Source organism: Lactuca sativa, chromosome 5, assembly GCF_002870075.4.
Source record: "Lactuca sativa cultivar Salinas chromosome 5, Lsat_Salinas_v11, whole genome shotgun sequence".
NCBI lineage: Eukaryota > Viridiplantae > Streptophyta > Magnoliopsida > Asterales > Asteraceae > Lactuca > Lactuca sativa.
In genome coordinates this window covers 196,868,748-196,894,279 of record NC_056627.2, presented here as the reverse complement: position 1 = coordinate 196,894,279, position 25,532 = coordinate 196,868,748, and the positions used below count along the sequence as shown (strand labels likewise).

The 25,532-nt window shown below is 40.4% G+C and overlaps 1 protein-coding gene across 1 annotated transcript; it reads left to right on the top strand.

The window, feature by feature from the left end:
• LOC128134287 (uncharacterized) lies at positions 1-25,532 on the top strand. Its single transcript, XM_052771843.1, has 2 exons — positions 1-393; positions 25,293-25,532. Exons 1-2 carry the CDS (start codon positions 1-3, stop codon positions 25,530-25,532), a joined length of 633 nt encoding a protein of 210 aa, XP_052627803.1.

The following is a 25,532-nucleotide window of genomic DNA, read 5'->3' as shown; positions in this document are numbered from 1 at the left end:
ATGATGTCAGCCAAAGATGCAATGCAGAAAATCTTTCCAAAGACTAGTAGGGTTACAACCTTTATTTCAAATCTTTTCGAGCAATATATGCTTCTTTTTGATGAACCTCAAACGACAATTGATTCTAAATCAACGGCGAAAGACAAAAAGGTTGATAATCTAAAACAAATCATCGATGATGCTGCTCAAAAGATGGCTGCTGACCTACCGAAAGTAACTAAGAGGCCACATGTAAGCGAACCTTCGAGTGACCGTCCTAATGTCCAGGGGGAGGGTCCAACTCTACAACACGATCAAGGCTCTTCATTCCAAGGGGAGAACTCAACGTCACAATCATCAAGCTCTACTGAAAGTCCAAACGAACGAGAAGATACTAATCCAGATTCTAAACAGGTGTCATCCTTCGAGGGGGAGAACACCAATGTCAATGATGATGACATACTATCAGAAATAGAAGAAGAAATCAATGCCGAACTAGATCCCTCTTGTGATCCAAATTACCCACTGCTTATTAAATGGACCAAAGATCATCCACAGAGTTAAATTATTAGGGAATCTTCAGAAAAGGTGTTAACTCGATCTCAGATCAAAGCGAAACAAGCTGCACTCTTTTCTCAAGTAGAGTTTTGTATGTTCAACTCCTTTCTTTCCAAAGTTGAACCGAAGACTGTTAATTCAGCACTTGATCATTATGACTGGGTGCAAGCCATGCAGGATGAGTTGAATGAGATTGAAAGAAACAAAGTATGGCTCCTTATTCCTACTCCAAAGGATGCCTCGGTTGTCGGTCTCAAATAGGTATTCAGAAACAAGATGGATAAGGAGGGGAACGTGATTCGTAACAAAGCTCGATTGGTGGTGAAAGGATACTGTCAGGAAGAAGGTATCGATTATGAAGAGACCTTCGCTCCTGTTGCAAGATTAGAATATGTTCATATCTTTCTTGCCTATGTTGCACACAAAAACTTTGAAGACTATCAGATGGATGTTAAGTGTGCTTTTCTCAATGGTGAACTTGAAGAAACTGTGTACGTTGAGTAACCGCCAGACTTCGTGAACGAGAAGTATCCAAATCACTGCTACATACTTGACAAAGCGGTATATGGTCTAAAGTAGGCTCCCAGAGCATGGTATGAAACTATAACTCGATTCTTAAAAATGTCTAAATTCAAACAAGGTTCAGTTGACCCAACCTTATTTCGAAAGAAAGAGGGTAACCACCTCATGATAGTCCAAATTTATGTTGATGACATCATCTTTGGCTCCACGAATCCTAGCTTAACAGCTGAATTCAGGAAGTTGATGGAAACTAAATTTGAGATGAGCTTAATGGGTCCAATTAACTTTTTCCTTGGCTTAAACATTAGACAGGGACCTGATGGCATATTTATCAATCAGGAGGCATACACCAAGACACTGTTAGATAAGTTTGGTATGATGGCAGACTCCAAAGTTAAAGTTCTAATGGCTTTGAGGACAAAGCTTACACCCTTTTTGGAGAAGTCAGCCGTTGACATGACGCTGTATCGTCAAATGATTGGGTCTCTAATGTATCTCACAACTAGTAGACCTGACATCATGTTTTCAGTCTGTTACTGTGCCAAATTCCAAGCTAACCCATGCGAACCTCATTTGCAAGCTATGAAAAACATTTTTCGCTATCTGAAGTGAACCTCCTCTCTCAGTCTGTGGTATCCAGCCAACTCAAGATTCTTTATCCAAGCATTCTCAGACACTGACTTAGGTGGCTATGGATTAGATCGTAAAAGCACCACTGGAGGATGCCAATTTCTCGATGGTAAATTGGTTAGCTGGCAATCAAAGAAACAAACTTGTGTTTCTCTCTCCATTGTAGAAGCTGAATACATCGCTGTAGCATCATGCACATCTCAAGTTGTATGGATACAAAGTCAGCTTAGAGATTATGGGTTGAACATGAAGAAAATCCAATTATATTGCGACTCTAAAAGTGCAATTAGGATTTGTCACAACCCAGTGCGACACTCAAAGACTAAACATACAGCACTGAGGTATCACTTCATCAAAGATCACGTGGAAGATAGCAACATGGAAATTCATTTTTTAAAGAGAACTGATCAACTGGCAGATATATTCATTAAGGCTTTACCAAAAGCAAGCTTCAACAAGATTTTTCAAGGCCTAGGAATGATGGAAGCAGAATCAGTACCAAAATCGCCTTCGCTTCAATAAAGGTAAGAAGCAAAATAGAGCGAACCAAAATGAACCAAGCGTTCGGTCTATTTCGGGTTCGGTCTATTTTGGGTTAAGCTTGACCAAGAACCGAAATGAACCGAATGTTCGGCCTATTTCGGGTTCGGTCCTTCTAAACTTAATCGCTTCTTTTTCTTATCAAGGCATTTTGATTGTATGTACACTCTTTTAAATACTTCTTTTTAAATTCATAAAATCCAAAAATATTTTTCTTTTTCGTTCAGTTTAACAATTTTCACAAAATACAAAAAAAATAAAAAAAATATATTTTTCGTTTTAATCTAACGATTTCTTTTGCATAGGTGTTACTCTCGCCGATGAAGCTCCACAAGGTATAATTTCATTTCTATACACTTTCTATGTGTCCCTAGAAGCATGCTGTTGCATGTTGACTAAAGCCTTGATAGATTTTAAGTGAAGCCTTAATAACATGATACATACAAATCATTTTTTTCCTAAGCTAGGCTGCAATATTCACTCTAATCATGAGCTACCTTACTCTACTCACATTGAGCTTAGAGTTTTCTGCTTAGTCCTTCTTTTATAGCAGAGGTACATTTGTTTCTTATACTATCTCTATCATTTTTCTTCAGTACACTTCATCTCACCAATATAACCCTTGAGACTCTCTGTCACACCCCGAAAACCCAAGGCGGAAACGTTTCCGGGGCGGACTCCACGTTGAATATCACAACCAATGTACATAGTAAGCATAGTAAAAACAAAACTTTACATTATATAGATTCATTTACATTGTCTGAAAACAAGATTTACGTGTTTTATACATATACATATCATATGAACAAAAATACAGACATGTCTTCTACGTACTCTGTCTTCGCCAAAAGGATCGCTGGGTACCCGTCTAATGTGGACCTGAGAATACAAGCATTTTGAAAATAAGCATAAAGCTGGTGAGTTCATAAGAGGTTTATTTTCTGAAAATGTACAAGTTTCCTTTGGTTTTTCCGAAAAGTTTGTTATCCAAGAAAATCCCGTATTTTCTTATAAGTATAGTTTAGTTATCTGATTATTATACGATCCGGTTATGTATAGTTTGTTATCTCAGGAAAAACCCTTATTTTCCTAAAAGTAAATTTTAGTTAAATACCACAGTGTATAATTTAATACATAAAACTATATATTGAAAAACCACTAGGAATTACCATCCAGTATAACAGTAGATATTTTTAATACATAAAAATATTGACTGAAAACCAAGGGAATACTATCCCGTACTAGATATAAATTCAAAACCATGGGATTAAGATCCCGCACTAGATATAGATTTCAAAACCATGGGATTAATATCCCGCACTAGATATAAATTCTAAACCATGGGATTAAGATCCCGCACTAGATATAGATACTATAGTTTGAAAATAGATATAAAATCAAATCCGTGAATAAACTTATATTAATACATATTGTGAGTCGGGTAACCATGCTGATGCGACACCGAGACCTCCTTGATGTTCGTCAGACGTCGGACGATATCTAGAATTTTTCACCCCAGACGTACCCGCCTAACTGTACCTAGCAGTTAAGGTGTGAGATTGTCAGTCCCGAATAGATCTATTCACAAATTCAACGCTCTCCCTCCAGGAGACTCTAGTTACACTTCCAGAGAGGATTTACTGATAACCCAAAGGGTAATGACGAATCTCACAAGCTAGTATTAAATTATTCACGGTGTTTTCAGACATTATCAAACATACACATCGTTTTGAAACATAATACAATGAAACAGCTAAATACAAAGGAATTATCTTGCAATATACTCTAAATTGAACAGTGATAAACTGAATCAGACATAGTTTATCTAAATACTTTACATAAATCTGAAATCATTGAACAAGAACTAAAGACCACAAATTATTCCCATAGTAATTTGATTGATTTAATTGTTTCCTTTACTGAAATCCATGTAGTTATAATTGATAAAACATCCCTTATGCTCAGTATAATACATAAGGGGTAAAGATATCTAAAGATTAGCCAGATATTTATAAAAATATATCAGTTTTAGGTTTTGAAAACATTTATATTTTTCTTGTATCCCCTCCCCCCTGAAAACATTGAAAAACAAGGAAAAAGGGTAGGGGTATGAACTCACCAGTCGAGGAACGTGTCGTCTAAGATGCTAAGTGTTAGTTCGGGGCTTGATAACGCGCGAGGTTCCTATGTAATATGAAATGATATACAAATGTATCTAATTAGACTTTGAATCACTAATTAGATATGATTATACACTCCAAGACGCGAAAACACTTCAAATCAAGTGTTTGGAGTTACCCGGGTGGCATCTACGGACGTATAGGGATCAAATAATGTGTATGCTTTTCAAGAGTAAACTCCTTAGGGAGTTTACGGCCCTAAGATCAACTCCACATGAGTTCACAGCCGTGAACTCATGGATGAAGGGTTTTATGGTGCTAAATGGTCAAATATCACTTGAGGACAATTGTTAGGATTTAATCTAAGACATAGGAATGGATTTAACCACCAAAGAGACCATCAATGGGAGTTTACAAATGTGAACTAGGAGTTTACGGATGTAAGCTCCTAAGTACCCTTTCTTTTCATGCTTTGATGGCTCTAGATTAATCATATGTGATTCAAACCAATTTTACAAGCCTTAGGATGAATTTAGGGCGCCATTTGGCTAAGATATACGAGTTTATGGCCCTGGAACCTATCCTTGAGGGGTTTACGGCTGTAAGCTACTATAGGAGTGGTTTTAATCAATTTTATGGCCCCTAAATCGATTGTGGTTGGTTCTGGAATTTAATTCAAGGCTATTGGTGTGTTTAAGTGGCATTTAAACACTTGGAAATGAGTTTACTCCCCATGAAGACGAGTTTACGGCCCAAGCATGTTCTTGGACAGTAAACTCATGTTTACTCCTCAAAATTTGGATTCAAGGTGTTCTAAGTCCATTCCCTTAAGTCATTTAGCCATATCTAAGCTCCATAGGTGGATTGGAAGCGTTTTAAGGCTCAAAAACCCCCTTTAAGTGTGTTCACGGCCCAAGCATGTTCCAGGGCTGTAAACACATAAATATGGTCCTTTTTCAAAGGTTAATCACGAATTTGAAGGCTAAGGATGCTAATCTATGAGTTAGGGAGTTACCTTGATGAATTGGAGCCTAAATTTGATGATTTTGGACTTTAAGTTTGGATTGAGGAGAGAGGTTAGAGAGAGAGTAGTGAGAGAGTTTAAAACTTGAAAAATGAAGTCTTTTGGGCTTTAAATATGTTCTAAGTTTTGGACACGATGGAATTCTACCCGATACTGACGCTATACAATGCTTTTGGTCGCACCCGATAAAGTTGTTGTAACTCGGCGGGATCGAACCTATTAATATTCAATTTAATAAATTGGGCCACTTTCATGAGTTTCAAAGGAGCTTGGACACTCATGAAGTTATAATAAACATATAAATTTAAATAACTTAGCCCAAAAACGAAATCGGAACGAATTGCTAAAGACGAGTTTTACAGGCGGAACGGGTTACGCCGATGGAATAACTTCGGGTTGTCACATTATCCCCCCGTTTGAGGGAATTTCGTCCCGAAATTCAGACTTTAGATACGACTCAAAGATTTGGAAAGAGATACGGTTACTTCTGTTTCATTGGATCTTCACGCTCTCAAGTGAACTCGGGTCCTTGCGTGGCATTCCAGGGAACCCTTTACTTATCGGGAATACGACTTGTTTCGTACGTTTAACCTCTCGATCTATGATTTCGATTCGTTCTTCCATAGGGTTCAGACTTTCGTTGATTTCGATCTCATCAAAGGTATTACTAGGGTTTCGTTGGGCAGGCACTTCTAAAGATTCGAGACGAGGAAGACAGGATGGATACTACTAAGTCCTTGATATAGTCGAAGTTTGTAGTTCATGGTTCTGATTCTAGCAGGGATTTCGAAAAGTCCGATGTATCACGGGTGAAGTTTTCCGTGCTTCCCAAAACATATCATGCCTTTCTGGGATAAGACCTCCAACAGGTCATAAGCTCCAACAAGAGGGTACATTTTCATGCGGCAGGATAGTTAAGGGTTTGGTGATTCTGAGAGAAATTTCTAGGTGGGTCTGTGATAATAGCCGGCGGAACCCAAGAATTGACGGGTTTCTATGGGTATCTTCGGTGCCGACTAAGTCTCTATCGCTTTGATTTTTGGAAAGGTCCACGGGTATGGCTGCTTTGCTTACTACCTGACCAGGGAAAGTGGTGTGACCGAAGGGCACCACTACTAACTCGTAGTGACCATATCGAGCCTTGACCGCTGTCTTGGACACATCATCCTCACGGAAATTTGGCTACAAGATAGTTCCAGGGATTAGGTCGATGCGAGACTTGACTAGGCGTTCGGAAGGAATTCTCGGGATATCATCGGGAAGGACATTAGGGAAAAAGTTGCAGACTTCCCGTTTCCTAATGATTCACATTGACGAGGAATGCATGGCACTCCCTTCAGGGAAACTTTTTAAGTATTGATGTACGAAGTGATGCGAAGGTTGGATTTAGGTTCGTTGCCGAAGATCATGAGAATTGGTTCAATGGAAAGATTTAGACGGACGACCTATTCGAAACCAAGAATAACAGCATGAATGAGACCCGGTCATTACATGCCAATGATAGCATCAAAGCATTTCATGAAAAGTTTGTCATTTGATCGAATGAAAAAGAATAATCATCCAGATTTAGGGATACAACCTATGGGTATGACGTTAGCGTTCTCTTTCTCACTGGTTAGCCAACTTGACGGTACACGTTTCAGTTACTAACGAAGGATTAAGTTTAGAAAGGTGTCTGAATGGATAGTTAGTAAATTTTCTTTCAGTACAAGAATCGAAAAGGATTACAAACATAAGATTTATCGAGAAGGAATATACCTGTGGCTACGGTGGGGTCGGTGGCTGCCTCATTTTCTCATATAGCTAGGACTCGCCCGATGTTGTCTGATGTTGCCAGATGTTGCTGCCTTAGGGCAGTTTCGCTTGAAGTGTCCAACTTCACCACAATTATAGTAGGCCTGACCGACACCCGCTCCTGAAGATTGATTTGTTGATTGGGCTGGTTTTCTGCAGTCTCGAGCAAGGTGGCCCTTCTTGCCACAGTTGTTGCAGAGACGTTCACGACATGGCCCGGGAGTACGGTGATGATAGCTGCACTTGCTGCACCAAGGAATGGTACCGGTATATCCGCTGGTAGGAGTTTGGGCTGTGGATCCGACGGCAAAGACAGTAGCAGGGACAGTAGCATGGTGGACTACTACCATTTGCTATTTCTTAGAGGATCCTTGTGTACTTTGGGCCTTCCGCTTGTTCCAGAATTTCTTTTTACTTCCACCACTACTCTTAACCAGTGCAGGAGTGGTGGTCTCCTCATCAGAGTTATCTTTGTGATCGATCAGGCTTTGCACTAAACATTTGGCGCTATCATAGGTGTCTGGCTTTGCAACCAAGACATTTCCTTTGGTTGGCTGGGTCAACCCCCAGATGAACCTCTCAATCTTTTTACTCTCGAGGGTAACCATTCCCGGACAAAGTAGCGCCAAGTCATCGAATCTAGAGGTATAGGCGACGATATCGGAACCTTGCATCTTTAGATTCCATAATTCATGTTCTAATTTCTGCATCTCGCCCCGAGGGCAGTACTCTGCAAGCAGAAGTTACTTCATGGCCTCCCAACCCATGGCATTGGCTACGGGTAGGGTTAAGGATTTGACTCGGCCGTTCCACCAAGTCAAGGCTTTATCGGTGAAGGTACAAGCGGCGAACTTCACTTTATCAAACTCCGAACAAGCACAAATTTCAAAGATTGATTCGATTTTCTCGAACCATTGGGTGAGGGAAATGACACCTCCAGTGCCATCAAAGGATGTGGGTTTCACGTTCATGAAATCCTTGTAGGAACCCTCTTTTCGGTGTCCCTGACTGCCTTCTTGGTTTTGGGGCTGGGGACCACCTCCTGAACCACCGGGGTTCATCTGAGACATGGCGGCTGTCACTACGGCAGAAACAGCTGCCTGAAGCGTTACAAGATCAATTTGAGGAGGAGGTGGTGGCAGAGGGTTGTTGTTGTTCTTTGAGTTGGGTCTCTTTCTTGGAGGCATCTTGATCTAAAAAGATCTGGAAAGAGAGGATCATAAGTCCTCTGAATTGAATCAAGAGATATGGAACAGGGGATATCTCATTAAGACAGATATAACATTCTTATTAAGCGATAAAACAGGAAAGAGTTATGAAAGCAGATACACTATCGATAAAGGAATGATTGAGGAGCAACGCTGGAATGAGGATTTATATAACGGATTTGACTCGAGAAATACTCCCATAGTATTTCATGATTTGCTGCAGTGACGGCTCGTTGTTTGGGTATTGGGTAAGTTTTAGGCATGCCGCATACCACAGTCACTCCTAAGCACATGTTGGTCGTGTCTCGAATGAATATAGTTGGCCAGGCTATATTGATCCTAGACACGACTACATAACTGCCAAGGTTTAACTACAGTTTACAACACCCATTTACTTATGTTTTGTTCTACTTGTAGTTACGGATTTCGACGGTTAGGTATACTTGTATACTTTTGAAAATACTTATACTTTAAGGTATACTTTTAGTTCATATCACTTAGGCCCCTTAGTGTTTATAGTCTTATACCATGTAAGGTTTGGTATACTAGTTCACTATAAACAAGGGCTCTGATACCAATCTGTCACACCCCGAAAACCATAGGCGGAAATGTTTTCGGGGCGGACTCCACGTTGAATATCACAACCAATGTACATAGTAAGCATAGTAAACACAAAACTTTACATTATATAGATTCATTTACATTGTCTGAAAACAAGATTTACATGTTTTATACATATACATATCATATGAACAAAAATACAGACGTGTCTTCTACGTACTCCGTCTTCGCCAAAAGGATCGCTAGGTACCTGTCTAATGTGGACCTGAGAATACAAGCAAATTGAAAATCAGCATTAAGCTTGTGAGTTCATAAGAGGTTTATTTTCTGAAAATGTACAAGTTTCCTTTGGTTTTTCCGAAAAGTTTTTTATCCAAGAGAATCCATATTTTCTTATAAGTATAGTTTAGTTATCTGATTATTATACGATCCGGTTATGCACAGTTTGTTATCCCAGGAAAAACCCTTATTTTCCTAAAAGTAAAGTTTAGTTAAATACCACAGTGTATAATTTAATACATAAAACTATATATTGAAAAACCACTGGGAATTACCATCCAGTATAACGGTAGATATTTTTAATACATAAAAATATTGATGAAAACCATGGGAATACTATCCCGTACTAGATATAAATTCAAAACCATGGGATAAAGATCCCGTACTAGATATAGATTTCAAAACCATGGGATTAATATCCCGCACTAGATATAAATTCAAAACCATGGGATTAAGATCCCACACTAGATATAGATACTGTAGTTTTAAAATAGATATAAAATCAAATCCGTGAATAAACTTATATTAATACGTATTGTGAGTCGGGTAACCATGCTGATGCGACACCGAGACCTCCTTGACGTTCGTCAGACGTTGGACGATATCCAAAATTTGTCACCCCAGGCGTGCCCACCTAACTGTAGCCAGCAGTTAAGGTGTGGGATTGTCAGTCCCGAATAGATCTATTCACAAATTCAACGCTCTCCCTCCAGGAGACTCTGGTTACACTTCCGGAGAGGATTTACTGATAACCCAAAGGGTAATGACGAATCTCACAAGCTAGTATTAAATTATTCATGGTGTTTTCAGACGTTATCAAACATAAAAATCGTTTTGAAACATAATACAATGAAACAGGTAAATACAAAGGAATTATCAGGCAATATACTCTAAATTGAACAGTGATAAACTGAATCAGACATAGTTTATCTAAATACTTTACATAAATCTGAACTCATTAAACAAGAACTAAAGACCACAAATTATTCCCATAATAATTTGATTGATTTAATTGTTTCCTTTACTGAAATCCATGTAGTTATAATTGATAAAACATCCCTTATGCTCAGTATAATACATAAGGGGTAAAGATATCTAAAGATTAGCCAGATATTTATAAAAATATATCAGTTTTAGGTTTTGAAAACATTTATAGTTTTCTTGTATCCCCTCCCCCCTGAAAACATTGAAAAACACGGAAAAAGGGTAGGGGTATGAACTCACCAGTCGAGGAACATGTCGTCTAGGATGCTAAGTGTCAGTTCGGGGCTTGATAACGCGCGAGGTTCCTATGTAATATGAAATGATATACAAATGTATCTAATTAGACTTTGAATCAATAATTAGATATGATTATACACTCCAAGACGCGAAAACACTTCAAATCAAGTGTTTGGAGTGACCCGGGTGGCATCTACGGACGTATAGGGCTCGGATAATGTGTTTGCTCTTCAAGAGTAAACTCCTTAGGGAGTTTACGGCCCTAAGATCAGCTCCACATGAGTTCACGGCCGTGAAATCATGGATGAAGGGTTTTATGGTGCTTAATGGTCAAAAAGTCACTTGAGGACAATTGCTAGGATTTAATCTAAGACATAAGAATGGATTTAACCACCAAAGAGACCATCAATGGGACTTTACGGCCATGAACTAGTAGTTTGGCCGTAAGCTCCTAAGTACCCTTTCTTTTCATGCTTTGATGGATCTAGATTAATCATATGTGATTCAAACCAATTTTACAAGCCTTAGGATGAATTTAGGGCACAATTTGGCTAAGATATAGGAGTTTACGGCCCGTGAACCTATCCTTGGGGGGTTTAAGGCCGTAAGCTCCTATAAGAGTGGTTTTAATCAAGTTTATGGCCCCTAAACCGATTGTGGTTGGTTCTAGAATTTAATCCAAGGCTATTGGTGTGTTTAAGTGGCATTTAAACACTTGGAAATGAGTTTACTCCCCATGAAGATGAGTATACGGCCCAAGCATGTTCTTGGACAGTTAACTTAGGTTTAATCCTCAAAAGTTGGATTCAAGGTGTTCTAAGTCCACTCCCTTAAGTCATTTAGCCATATCTAAGCTCCAAAGGTGGATTGGAAGGGTTTTAAGGCTCAAAAACCCCCTTTAAGTGTGTTCACGGCCCAAGCATGTTCCAGGTCCGTAAACACATAAATATGGTCATTTTTCAAAGATTAAAGACGAATTTGAAGGCTAAGGATGCTAATCTATGAGTTAGGGGAGTTACCTTGATGAATTGGAGCTTTAATTTGATGATTTTGGACTTTAAGTTTGGATTGATGAGAGAGGTTATAGAGAGAGTAGTGAGAGAGTGTATGTGACAACCCGATATTTCAACTCTTTGTAAATGACCAAAAAGGGACAAGTATTGTAACCACTTTTGAGTAATAAAATTTACTTTCATAATAAATGTACAAATAGTTCTATTTAATTTCCTTCTATGTTTAAATGTCTGTGAACCATGATCGTACGTGAAAAGAACGCTCAAATCCAACTTCATATAGCGAAGTTATGATTTTTCCAAGTTCGGCTTAGCAACAGGCAGCTAAAAACTCGAATCGGAGATCGAGCGACTTTTGGCCGGAATGACCTAAATGAGAATCGAAGGTCTCGACAACGGTATTCCAGCGGTAAAAAGTCTGGCAAAAACCGACATCAGATAAAGAAGTTATGAATTTTCAAAGAAATTCCTTAAACACGATGAGTTTATAATAAATAATAAAAAAAATAATTTCGGAATTTGCCGACGGAGTCTAAACGAAAGTTGTAGAGCGTAGTCTCACCTACGCGTGGATATAAAGACCATTGAAAACGGAGTTCGTATGAAGAAGATATGAAATTTTGAATTTTATTAAATAAATTAATTATTTATTTAAATCAAAATTCGGACATTATCTGAAGGGGAGTCAGCGTCCTCATCCGAGGTACGCGCTGCGTACCCCTGTACGCCCAGCGTACCCGAGAGACTTGGCCTCTGATCGTCCACGTCGCCCTATCCGACCCGTCCGACCCGTCCGAAGTATCCGACCCGTCCGACCCGCTGTCCCGTCCGACCCGCTGTCCCATCCGACCCGTCTCGCCAGCAACCCGTCCCATCCGACCCGCGTACCCAGCAACCCGTCCCATCCGAAGCCGAGGCAGTCGAGGCTTCGGTCATGCATGACGTACGCGTACGCCCCGTATACCGAGGCAGACCAGCCTTCCTATAAATAGGATGCGAGGGCTTCCGAGAAAAGGGCTCATTTCTCTCCTCTCTCTCACAATCTTGCCTCGTTTTCCGTGCCCGTTCAAACCCGAAGCTCTGGTCTTTTTGCTCAAGTCCCGAGGGTCGATTTTACTCCCGAGATTCCCGAGAATCCCGAGGAAAATCCGTTTCCCGAGACGAAACTCTGCCCAGTTTTCCATCTCGCTATCTTCAAACTTTCAAGTGAGTTTCATACCCCTTAATCAACCTTTTTAAATATTCTAAATGCTTTTATATGCTTTCAAGGGGGGGATTGCAAGTAAAATACACGAGTATTATCGTGTGTTACATAAAGAAACTCTTTTATATGCTGTTATATATCCAAATCACATGTGATTTATAAACCTTTAAGGAACTTTTATATATATATATATATATATATATATATATATATATATATATATATATATATATATATATATATATATGATATATGTTAAAATAACATTCTATCTTTTGAAATATAAATTTGTTGTAATGCATGTATAAACTAAACTTTTCTTAGATTATTCTTGTCTATCTTAGACTCTACACCAAAAATCTATGCTTTCATAAACAAGTGATTCTTTTTCTAGGTATTTCTAAACAAACAAGATACACTTTTTAGAAAACTATAATAGGTATAGTTTTACGAACAAATTTCTAACTCTTATTTTCTAGAAACATGAATTTCAAGAAGTTTACTTTCGTATACAAGAACAAACGTAACATTTTAACAAGTAGATCTGTCTTTATACCACGGTTTTGTGAGACACTAACTTCATGTACGTTCGAGTACACATTTCAAGTCTTGTATTATATACCAGAATCCCTTGTAGGGGGAGCATGGTGTTTGTGTATAGATCTATACGGGCTTGACAACCCGCGCCCTGACTGTTAGCTGCAGTCCACCGTTTGGGGTAACAAACGTCATAACATTCCAACGCCTGAAGAACGTTGTGTATAGGCATTCCGAGTCAATAGTATGGTTATAAAACTCACATGGGGTATTAAAAATGCATTGATTTACAAGGTTTTCAAACTCATTGGTTATTTTACACTTACATACATTTTGGAAACAAACATTGGTCTGGAGTGAAGGCTACTTTTATACTAGTAGAAAATATAGGATTTTCTAAACACAAACAAACAAAGATAAAACATTTCATTTCATTCAAACATTGTCACTTAAATACTTATGAAATTCACCAGCTTAAATGCTGATCTACTCTTTCAAAATTACTTGTATGTCCCAGGAAATCAGTAATTTCAGGTATTCATTACGCTTTTGATGAAGGGATGTTGCGGCGCCAGTTTAACCTTGTATTTTGACATCATATTGTAATTGAGTTTTGAACATGTAACTTTTGACAAATGTAAACTTTCAATTATATATATGATGGTTGTATTGCTTTCTTTACTATGTATTCATTTGTTACGTTACCACATGAAGTCATCCGCCCCCGAACGTTTCCGCCGTTCAGGTTTGGGGGTGTGACAGATTGGTATCAGAGCAATGTTTATAGTGAACTAAGTATATCGAACCACATCAGATATACAAACTATAAATGCTTAAGGGACTAATACTCTCTGACAAAACAAATTTTCTTTTTACGCTTAAGCAGCATTTCGTTCAACTTAAATTGATAGTTCATTTAAGTACAATTACATGCATACAACAAATTATTTTCATGATATCTAACTATACAACAAGTATTTAGACAAGTTGACACTACGATTAAGACTCGATATATGTAATCTGATTTGGGACAAATATAGCGTGATCAACTATATTTGCCCGAGATTGGACCAACGTATATCGAGGAATGATCATAGTAGGCAACAAGTCAAACCTTACCAAACCATTACAAGAATCAAACACAAAAATTAAAATACTATAGGAGTATTTGCGATCTAAACTAGTTTAACTTACATGTTTTGCATGTTTCAACTTTATTCCATTCTTATAACCCTATTTCTCGTATAGTCAAATGGCTGGATTTCACCACCCTGGCGACCCCTACTTTCCCAACCAAGGCAACGGAGGATGGATCGAAGATGATCCCGATGAGGACGAGGAACCCGTAGAAGTGGGTGATGACTCCGGTACCGACTCAGAGCCGGAAGTTATCGATCCACCACCCATTCAACCTCCCGTCTTCGTAAGAAAATTTCAAGGACCGACTCCCGTCTAGAGAAGTCACCTCCACCATTGGAGCCAACAGCAAAACCTACGCCCTGCCTACGGCATATGCCGGGACTTCTATGATGTCCGCGGCGGAGGTTCAACTGATCGAGCACTCCCGGTAATGGTGGGTAAGTTAGCCAATCAGTCCTATCAGTCTGGAGTTCAAGCTAGTCGACTCCGGGATGTCAACGTGGAAGTGCAGGTTCACACTTCTGACATCCGTAGGCTGGACAAGATACAGGACAATGCTCAACTCCAAACCGAAGCATTTCAAGCGCAAATGATTGCAGCCCTCGCTGAACTGAGGGAACAACAAGCCGCTTTTGATAGGCGTCTAATGGAGTCAAAGCAATCAGATGCGGAGTCAAGCTCCAAGCGCAACCTTCGACGCAAGTAGTGCTTGTCAAGGACTCAAATTTTGTTATAGCTTAGGACCTCGGCTAAAAGTCTTTAAATTTCTCGAACTTTGTAATCGGAGACCCTTATAGGGGTCAAATTTTCATGATCGTTGTAACAACTTTTATATTAATATAAGTGACACTATTACTACTATGTTGAGTATTTCGTTCAGCCTTGAATGGTCTTTGGGAAGCCAAATACTTGTTTCATACCTTCAGTCTTACAAATAACTTTCATTCTTCTATTTTAAGACTCATACTATCATCTGTTGTTGAACTATAGCGATTTAGTTCATGAGACACATACATTTTCTATTCTATGAAATTCTTATCCTTGTCTTTTCAAACTATAGTTGAAGGATGCCTCCGCGTAGAAACCCAAGGCGAAACAACAGTGAAGAAGCACCAGTACCACCACCACCTCCTCCACCTCAATTTGATGCTGTTATGTTTCAAGCAGCAGTCACCGCAGCGGTGGCAGCTGCCATGTCACAGATCAATAACACGAGTACTAATGGCTCGGGATCTGGCACACACCCATCCAACCATGGCGAGAGTCATGGACCACCGCGAGAATGTACCTATAAGGACTTCACTAATGCCAAGCCCCGGATATTTTATGGAACTGGTGGTGTGATGGCCCTGAGGCAGTGGATTGAAAGGACGGAGGCAGTCTTTGAAATCTGCTCTTGTCCCGAGCACAGCAAAGTCAAATTTGCAACTTTCACCTTTATTGATAAAGCTTTGACCTGGTGGAATGGCCACGTTAAAGTACTTACCCTAATCGTGGCAAACTCCATAAGCTGGGAGAGCCTGAAAGCCATGATGATGAGAGAATACTGCCCACGGGGAGAGATTCAAAAGCTTGAACACGAGCTATGGACTCTCGGAATGGTTGGTACCGACATCGCTACTTATACCAACAGATTCTGCGAGCTGGCAATTCTTTGTCCAGATATGATTGCTCCGAAGAGCAAGAAAATAGAAAGGTACATCTGGGGACTGACTCCCCAAATGCGATCAGGCGTGTTAGCTTCTAAACCTGACACCTTTGAAAGTGCTAAGGAACTGGCACAATCTCTGATTGATTATGGAGGTCATCAAAACTCAACCACTTCTGCACCAGCACCACAGAAAGGAAACAACAACAACAACAACAATGGCAGAAAGAGAATGTGGAATAAAGGGAAGGGTGGGTCTTCCCAAGAATCCGCAAAGAAACAACTGGTTTCAGTAAATGCTGCCACTGTACCTACTACAGCTCCTACAAATACCTACCCAACAAAGCCTTATATAGGTAACCTCCCAAAGTGCACCAAATGCAATTACCACCACCATGGACCTTGTCGAGAAATGCAGTGCGCCAATTGCAACAGGAAAGGAGACACAGCCCGTTTCTGCAAGGAACCTGCAAAGCCGATCACTCAAGTTCCCGGTGCGGGTGTGGGGCAGACTTGCTACGGTTGTGGCGAGGTTGGCCACTACAAGAGGAACTGTCCTAAGGCAGCAGGCACCAGAGGTGTGGGACGAGTTTTGGCGATAGGCCACGACGAAGCTGTAGCTGACCCATTTATAGTTGCTGGTATGTTCCTTCTCGATAATTCATACGCATGCATATTATTCGATAGTGGAGCGGAGAGAAGCTTCGTGAGTCAAAACTTTATTCATTTACTTAAACCTAAACCTAGCAAGTTAGAAAAATCATTCACTATAGAGATGGCCAATGGAAAAACCGAAAACACTAATTGCATATACATGGGCTGTATGTTAACATTAGACGGCCATTCTTTCCCAATCAATCTCATGCCGGTCCAAATTAAAAGTTTCGACGTCATAGTCGGCATGGATTGGTTGAGTCTTCTTCGCGCCGACATCATGTGCTTTGAGAAAGCAGTCCGTCTTAACCTCCCTAACAACGAAACATTAGTTATCTACGACGACAAATCTAGTACAAACCTTCGCATCATTTCATGCATCCAAGCTCGAAAGTGCTTGCGGAAGGATTGTCAAGCATTCCTAGCGCACATCGTTGATACAAGTAAAGAACTGAAGGACATCAAGAGCATCTCGGTAGTACGCGACTTTCCCGATATCTTTCCAGAAGAACTACCAGGATTACCACCGCAACGCCAAGTCGAGTTCAGAATCGACTTAATTCCAGGAGCTACCCCAGTAGCGAAGTCGCCTTACCGTCTCGCACCAGCAGAGATGCAGGAACTTTCCAATCAACTTAATGAACTCCTTCAAAAAGGATTCATAAGACCAAGTTTCTCACCTTGGGGAGCACTGGTCTTGTTTGTAAAGAAGAAAGACGGATCGTTCCGTATGTGCATCGACTACAGAGAACTGAACAAACTTACTGTCAAGAACCGCTATCCTCTACCCCGTATTGACGACCTATTCGATCAACTTCAAGGGGCGAACTACTCCTCAAAAATAGACCTACGATCCGGATACCACCAATTACGAGTTCTAGAGGGGGACATTCCAAAGACAGCTTTCTGAACTCGTTATGGACACTAGGAATTCGTAGTGATGCCGTTCAGATTAACCAATGCACCAGCAGTATTTATGGACCTAATGAATAGGGTATGCCGCCCTTACTTGGATCAGTTCGTCATCGTCTTTATCGATGATATACTTATCTACTCTCGAAGTGAGGAAGAGCATAGTCAGCACCTACGAAATGTCCTAGAAACACTGCGAACGGAGAAACTCTATGCGAAGTTCTCTAAATGCGAATTTTGGATTCGAAGAGTCGAATTTTTAGGTCACGTTGTTAGCGAGGAAGGTATACACGTGGACCCCTCCAAAATTAAGGCTATTGAGAACTGGTCGGCATCAAAGCCACCTACAGAAATTCGTCAATTTCTAGGTCTAGCTGGCTACTATCGCAGATTCATAAAGAACTTTTCGAGCATTGCGAAACCCTTTACTACATTAACCCAGAAAGGTGTGGCCTTTGACTGGGAAGCGAAACAAGAGAAGGCATTCCAGACACTAAAGCAGGCCTTGTGCACCGCACCGATACTATCCCTCCCCGAAGGGATAGAAGACTTCGTAGTGTATTGCGATGCGTCAAATCAAGGACTTGGTTGTGTTCTTATGCAGAGAGGGAAGGTTATCGCTTATGCCTCCCGACAGCTTAAGACACACGAAGTGAACTATACGACACACGATCTCGAGTTAGGAGCAGTGGTATTTGCTCTGAAGATCTGGAGGCACTACTTATACAGAACAAAGAGTACTATTTTCACCAATCACAAGAGCCTTCAACACATTTTCGATCAGAAGGAACTCAACATGCGACAACGACGATGGGTTGAGTTACTGAATGACTACGAATGCGAAATTCGTTATCATCCTGGCAAGGACAACGTAGTAGCTGACGCCCTCAGTCGAAAGGAATACACTGGTCGGAGGGTCAAATCTCTGACCATGACCATCCATTCCCACTTATCCACACAAATTAAGGAGGCACAAATGGAAGCTTTGCAACCTGAAAATGTGGCGGGTGAATCCCTGCGTGGAATGGAGAAGAACCTAGAAGTCAAGGGTGGCGGAGCCTACTATCTCATGGACCGAATCTGGACCCCGAAACATTGTGGTTTCAGAAACGTAGTCATGACCGAGGCTCACAACTCAAGATATTCCGTTCACCCGGGTTCAGATAAAATGTATTTGGATCTTAAGAAGCAGTACTGGTGGCCTAACATGAAAGCAGAAATTGCTACCTTCGTGAGTAAATGTCTTACTTGCGCTAAGGTTAAGGTCGAGTATCAGAAACCGTCAGGATTACTACAACAACCAGAGATACCAGAATGTAGATGGGAGCGGATTACTATGGACTTCATAACCAAGTTACCCAAGACGACAAGTGGACTCGATACCATATGGGTCATTGTCGACAGATTGACCAAATCCGTGCATTTCCTACCCATCAAGGAGACTGACAAAATGGAGAAGCTTACAAGAACTTACTTAAGGGAAGTAGTGCGACTGCATGGTGTTCCGATATCCATTATCTCCGATCGAGATAGTAGATTCACTTCAAGATTCTGGCAGTCACTACAAGGTTCCCTGGGAACTAGGCTAGACATGAGTACAACCTACCACCCACAAACAGACGGACAAAGTGAGAGAACAATACAAACTTTAGAAGATATGCTGAGAGCCTGTGTGATTGACTTTGGAAAGGCATGGGATATTCATTTACCCCTTGTCGAATTTTCATACAACAATAGTTATCATACAAGCATAAAGGCTGCTCCGTTTGAAGCCCTCTATGGTCGAAAGTGCAGATCCCCTCTGTGTTGTACTGAAGTTGGCGATACCCAGTTAGCTAGAGGAAGAGTTCCTAAAAGCACTCTCACCGGTCCGGAAATCATACGAGAAACGACAGAGAAGATCGTTCAGATTCGTGAACGATTGAAAGCCTCTGGAGACCGACAGAAAAGCTACGCTGACCAAAGGAGGAAACCTTTGGAATTACAGGTAGGAGACCACGTCTTATTAAAGGTCTCACCGTGGAAGGGTTTAATACGCTTTGGAAAACGTGGGAAACTAAATCCAAGATACATAGGGCCTTTCGAGATTCTTGCCAGAATCGGCCCTGTGGCTTACAAGCTTAACCTACCGCGCGAACTTAGTAACATCCATCCAACCTTCCACGTCTCAAACTTGAAAAAGTGTCTGTCCGACGAGACTCTTGTTATTCCACTCGACGAGATCGAGATCAACGAGAGCCTCAACTTTGTGGAAGAACCAGTAGAAATCATGGACCGAGAGGTCAAACAAACAAAACAAAGTCGCATACCCATCGTGAAGGTTCGCTGGAACGCCAAGCGGGGACCTGAATTCACATGGGAACGCGAAGATCAGATGAAACAAAAGTACCCTCATCTCTTTCATGTTCACTAGTATCTTTACTACTTTAAATTTCGGGACGAAATTCTCTCTAATGGGGGGATGATGTGACAACCCGATATTTCAACTCTTTGTAAATGACCAAAAAGGGTCAAGTATTGTAACCACTTTTGAGTAATAAAATTTACTTTCATAATAAATGTACAAATAGTTCTATTTAATTTCCTTCTATGTTTAAATGTCTGTGAACCATGATCGTACGTGAAAAGAACGCTCAAATCCAACTTCATATAGCGAAGTTATGATTTTTCCAAGTTCGACTTAGCAACAGGCAGCTAAAAACTCGAATCGGAGATCGAGCGACTTTTGGCCGGAATGACCTAAATGAGAATCGAAGGTCTCGACAACGGTATTCCAGCGGTAAAAAGTCTGGCAAAAACCGACATCAGATAAAGAAGTTATGAATTTTCAAAGAAATTCCTTAAACACGATGAGTTTATAATAAATAATAAAAAAAATAATTTCGGAATTTGCCGACAGAGTCTAAACGAAAGTTGTAGAGCGTAGTCTCACCTACGCGTGGATATAAAGACCATCGAAAACGGAGTTCGTATGAAGAACATATGAATTTTTGAAGTTTATTAAATAAATTAATTATTTATTTAAATCAAAATTCGGACATTATCCGAAGGGGAGTCAGCGTCCTCATCCGAGGTACGCGCTGCGTACCCCTGTACGCCCAGCGTACCCGAGAGACTTGGCCTCTGATCGTCCACGTCGCCCTATCCGACCCGTCCGACCCGTCCGAAGTATCCGACCCGTCCGACCCGCTGTCCCGTCCGACCCGCTGTCCCATCCGACCCGTCTCGCCAGCAACCCGTCCCATCCGACCCGCGTACCCAGCAACCCGTCCCATCCGAAGCCGAGGCAGTCGAGGCTTCGGTCATGCATGACGTACGCGTACGCCCCGTATACCGAGGCAGACCAGCCTTCCTATAAATAGGATGCGAGGGCTTCCGAGAAAAGGGCTCATTTCTCTCCTCTCTCTCACAATCTTGCCTCGTTTTCCGTGCCCGTTCAAACCCGAAGCTCTGGTCTTTTTGCTCAAGTCCCGAGGGTCGATTTTACTCCCGAGATTCCCGAGAATCCCGAGGAAAATCCGTTTCCCGAGACGAAACTCTGCCCAGCTTTCCATCTCGCTATCTTCAAACTTTCAAGTGAGTTTCATACCCCTTAATCAACCTTTTTAAATATTCTAAATGCTTTTATATGCTTTCAAGGGGGGGATTGCAAGTAAAATACACGAGTATTATCGTGTGTTACATAAAGAAACTCTTTTATATGCTGTTATATATCCAAATCACATGTGATTTATAAACCTTTAAGGAACTTTTATATATATATATATATATATATATATATATATATATATATATATATATATGATATATGTTAAAATAACATTCTATCTTTTGAAATATAAATTTGTTGTAATGCATGTATAAACTAAACTTTTCTTAGATTGTTCTTGTCTATCTTAGACTCTACACCAAAAATCTATGCTTTCATAAACAAGTGATTCTTTTTCTAGGTATTTCTAAACAAACAAGATACACTTTTTAGAAAACTATAATAGGTATAGTTTTACGAACAAATTTCTAACTCTTATTTTCTTGTAACATGAATTTCAAGAAGTTTACTTTCGTATACAAGAACAAACGTAACATTTTAACAAGTAGATCTGTCTTTATACCACGGTTTTGTGAGACACTAACTTCATGTACGTTCGAGTACACATTTCAAGTCTTGTATTATATACCAAAATCCCTTGTAGGGGGAGCATGGTGTTTGTGTATAGATCTATACGGGCTTGACAACCCGCGCCCTGACTGTTAGCTGCAGTCCACCGTTTGGGGTAACAAACGTCATAACATTCCAACGCCTGAAGAACGTTGTGTATAGGCATTCCGAGTCAATAGTATGGTTATAAAACTCACAAGGGGTATTAAAAATGCATTGATTTACAAGGTTTTCAAACTCATTGGTTATTTTACACTTACATACATTTTGGAAACAAACATTGGTCTTGAGTGAAGGCTACTTTTATACTAGTAGAAAATATAGGATTTTCTAAACACAAACAAACAAAGATAAAACATTTCATTTCATTCAAACATTGTCACTTAAGTATTTATGAAATTCACCAGCTTAAATGCTGATCTACTCTTTCAAAATTACTTGTATGTCCCAGGAAATCAGTAATTTCAGGTATTCATTACGCTTTTGATGAAGGGATGCTGCGGCGCCAGTTTAATCTCGTATTTTGACATCATATTGTAATTGAGTTTTGAACATGTAACTTTTGAAAAATGTAAACTTTCAATTATATATATGATGGTTGTATTGCTTTCTTTACTATGTATTCATTTGTTACGTTACCACATGAAGTAATCCGCCCCCGAACGTTTCCGCCGTTCAGGTTTGGGGGTGTGACAGTGTAAAACTTCAAAAATGAAGTCTTTTGGGGTTTAAATATGTTCTAAGTTTTGGACACGGTGGAATTCTACCCGATACTGACGCTATACGATGCTTTTGATCGCACGCGATAAAGTTGTTGTAACCCGGGGGGGATCGAACATATTAGTATTCAATTTAATAAATTGGGCCACTTTCATGAGTTTCTAAGGAGTCTGGACACTCATGAGGTTATAATAAACATATAAATTTAAATAACTTAGCCCAAAAACGAAATCGGAACGAATTGCTAAAGACGAGTTTTACGGGCGGAACGCGTTACGGCGATGGAATAACTTCGGGTTGTCACACTCTCAACATTTACCACTGGGGTTTATGGTTATACCAAATCTGTGTTAATGATCTTAGTTTCGTGCCACTATGTACTAAGTGAAACCCACCATTCAACACCATTAATGAATTGACGGTTAATGATCACTATGTTACATATTTTAGCAGAAATCTCTTTTTATTATGAGTGATTCTTCTGAAAATTTCTATTACGAAGAATTTTTCTTCCCCAAGAATCCAGTTAATTTTTTTTTAAGATTTTCACCTTTCCACAAGTCAGTAAAAATCTTCCCTACCTACATGTTCAACAGATCACATTGATCTCACAAGTACTTCGTTCAGTTTCGGTCTTATATCAAGTATCGAAATCACGAATTGAAGCGAAACCCACCCTTTATAGCCTTAATTAAAAAGATGCCTTTCAATACTTCTTAACAAGTACTTGATCATTATTTATTAGGAAGCCACACAAGCACTTTAAAGTCTCTCTTGACTTTGAAGGAAGAGATTTGTGCCCAAAATCAGTTGCTTTATGTCTTTTGAAGACATCACAAATTATCACAAAAAGTTTTCTTTATTTCTTTATCTTTTACACTCTATGCATGAAAATTTTTATTTTCCAAAATTTGGTTCTATTAATGGTGCTCTAATTGTTCCAGCTTCGTTTCTTCAAGTATTACAATGCTCGATAAAGCTAAAAGGCAATGACGGTTCATGTGAAATATGGGTTGACAATTGGGATAAAGTGAAGGCTGACTCAACAGTTATCCAATTGTTTTGACGATTTGAAAAAGCACTTTTTATGGAATGGCGTGTAAAAAGGAAACGTCCTTTCTCTTTCCTGCATCATCATCGTGTATGACAACTGTTCATCCATTAAATCAGACGCAGTTTTTCAAATAAATCCAAGATATGACGCGGTTTTTTCTCTCTCCTACTAGTACATATAAAAGGATCAAGCACGCTCCACTTTACCCTTTTATCACTTACAAAACTCTCTCGAAGAACAAAGGCGATTCTTCTTACTGTTCATCTTCCTCTCTAAGCTTCACCAATGATAGACTCATCCTCAGTCCATGACACATCTGTTCGCCAAACCCTCCTCACCATCAAGCCTCAACAAAACCTGATCATCGATATCATTCCTTTTGTCTATGAACCCTACATATTGTATGTAGTCGAGTGTCTCAAATACTCACCTGTTGTCAACGCTCTGTCAAAAGTTGAAATTGTTCCCATGTCCTGCCTCTCACTCGTCTATTCAACTGCCTACTACGACAAGGTTCATGAAAGGATTCACTTTGAAATCCACAATGAGAAGACTTCCATCTCCAAGCACCGCTTATGTGCCCTAATTGGTCTCTCTCAAGAACCAACTTTGGTAAACCCTGAGTCGATCACTACTGGTCAACTGTTCTCAATATTTTACCAAATGGGGTACACTGAAACCCTAACCACCATCACCAAGTTCAAGAAGTCCTGTCTTCCTCCTCAATGGAATGGCCTATTCACTCTACTGTTCAAAGGACTCTCTGAGCGAAGAGCCGACTCAGATGGAGCAAGCAAGTCATTTATGACTATGCTTTATGGTCTATATCATGGGATAGATTTGGATTATGGAACCATTATCTGGAAACAATTGGTTCAAAGCTTGGTTTCTTCATCAAGACACTCAGAGATCTCCTGTGGGAGGTATTGGTCCATCATCACTAAGTGGGCAATGGATCGTCTTCACGTTCCAATCATGGCAGACTCTCTTCTCTCCTCCATCGCTACTTTTCACACAACCAAGGTTATCATTATAGATCCCACTAAGTTCTCCTTCATTGGATCCATCCCTGACACCATGCTTGCCTGTGTGTCTGCTGCAAACAATGTTCTGCAACAATACAGGAAGATTCCTTCTTCGAGTCCAAGGGAGCTCACGCCAGCCATGGTTCGCTCCATTGAAGAGTCTGACAAGCCAGCCAAGAGGGGAAAGAAAGCTGAGACTCAGAAGGAGATGTAGGTTACTAAACTAACCAAGGGGAAAACCCCTAAGAAGCGAAAGTCAGATAAAGCTGCTCCGTCACAACCTCAACCGAAGAAGCAGAAAAAGCCCGCTCGGAGACTCATACTCCAATCTTCAAGCGATTCAGACTCAGAGTATGTTCCTCCCAACCACAAATCTGCTCCTCCTTCAGAATCTGACAGCGACAGCTCTGATGAAGAGGCTTCGGGTCGTGGTGATGCCCCGCCTCGCTCGCCTACCCCAGAAATTCCAGTTCGCTCCCAACCTCCTTCTCCTCCACCCGTTACCATCCCAATATCCATCCCTACAGTATTTCCTATCCCTACCTGTCAACCATCAACCACTATTCCCAACCCTACTCCAATCTTCACAGACACTACCACTACTACCACTACTACAGGAGCTCATTCTATAGCTCCCACCCCACCCGTTACAACCGAACCACCAGTAACAACCAAACCTCCTACCACTACCAAACCCTTGTATCCTACCCCATCTACTGATACCACCCCAGTTCTAAGTGGTGAGGACTTGGAATTTGATTCCACTTATTTCAGTCCTTATCGTGTATAGAGTGATGAAGACGATGATGAGCCTGTTTCCAAGCGCCATCTCAAAGCAGTCAACGACAAACTCAATCAACTGTTTTCCTCCTCTTCCTCTGGGGCTTATTCAGATGCTGCTCTCAAGGCATTGTTCTCCTCTGTGGTCCAAGAACATAATGCCTCCCTTACTGGTGCAGCTAAGGCTATAGACGCCTCCACTTCCCAACGCCAGAAAACCTCCCTTGCTGTTGAGGCTTCCACCAAGTAA

Excerpts from the sequence above, each read along its gene's own strand:
- LOC128134287 (XM_052771843.1), top strand. The coding sequence starts at position 1 with ATGATGTCAGCCAAAGATGCAATGCAGAAAATCTTTCCAAAGACTAGT. Across the intron at positions 394-25,292 it reads CTAATCCAGATTCTAAACAG|AGTGATGAAGACGATGATGA; the intron begins GTGTCATCCTTC and ends TATCGTGTATAG.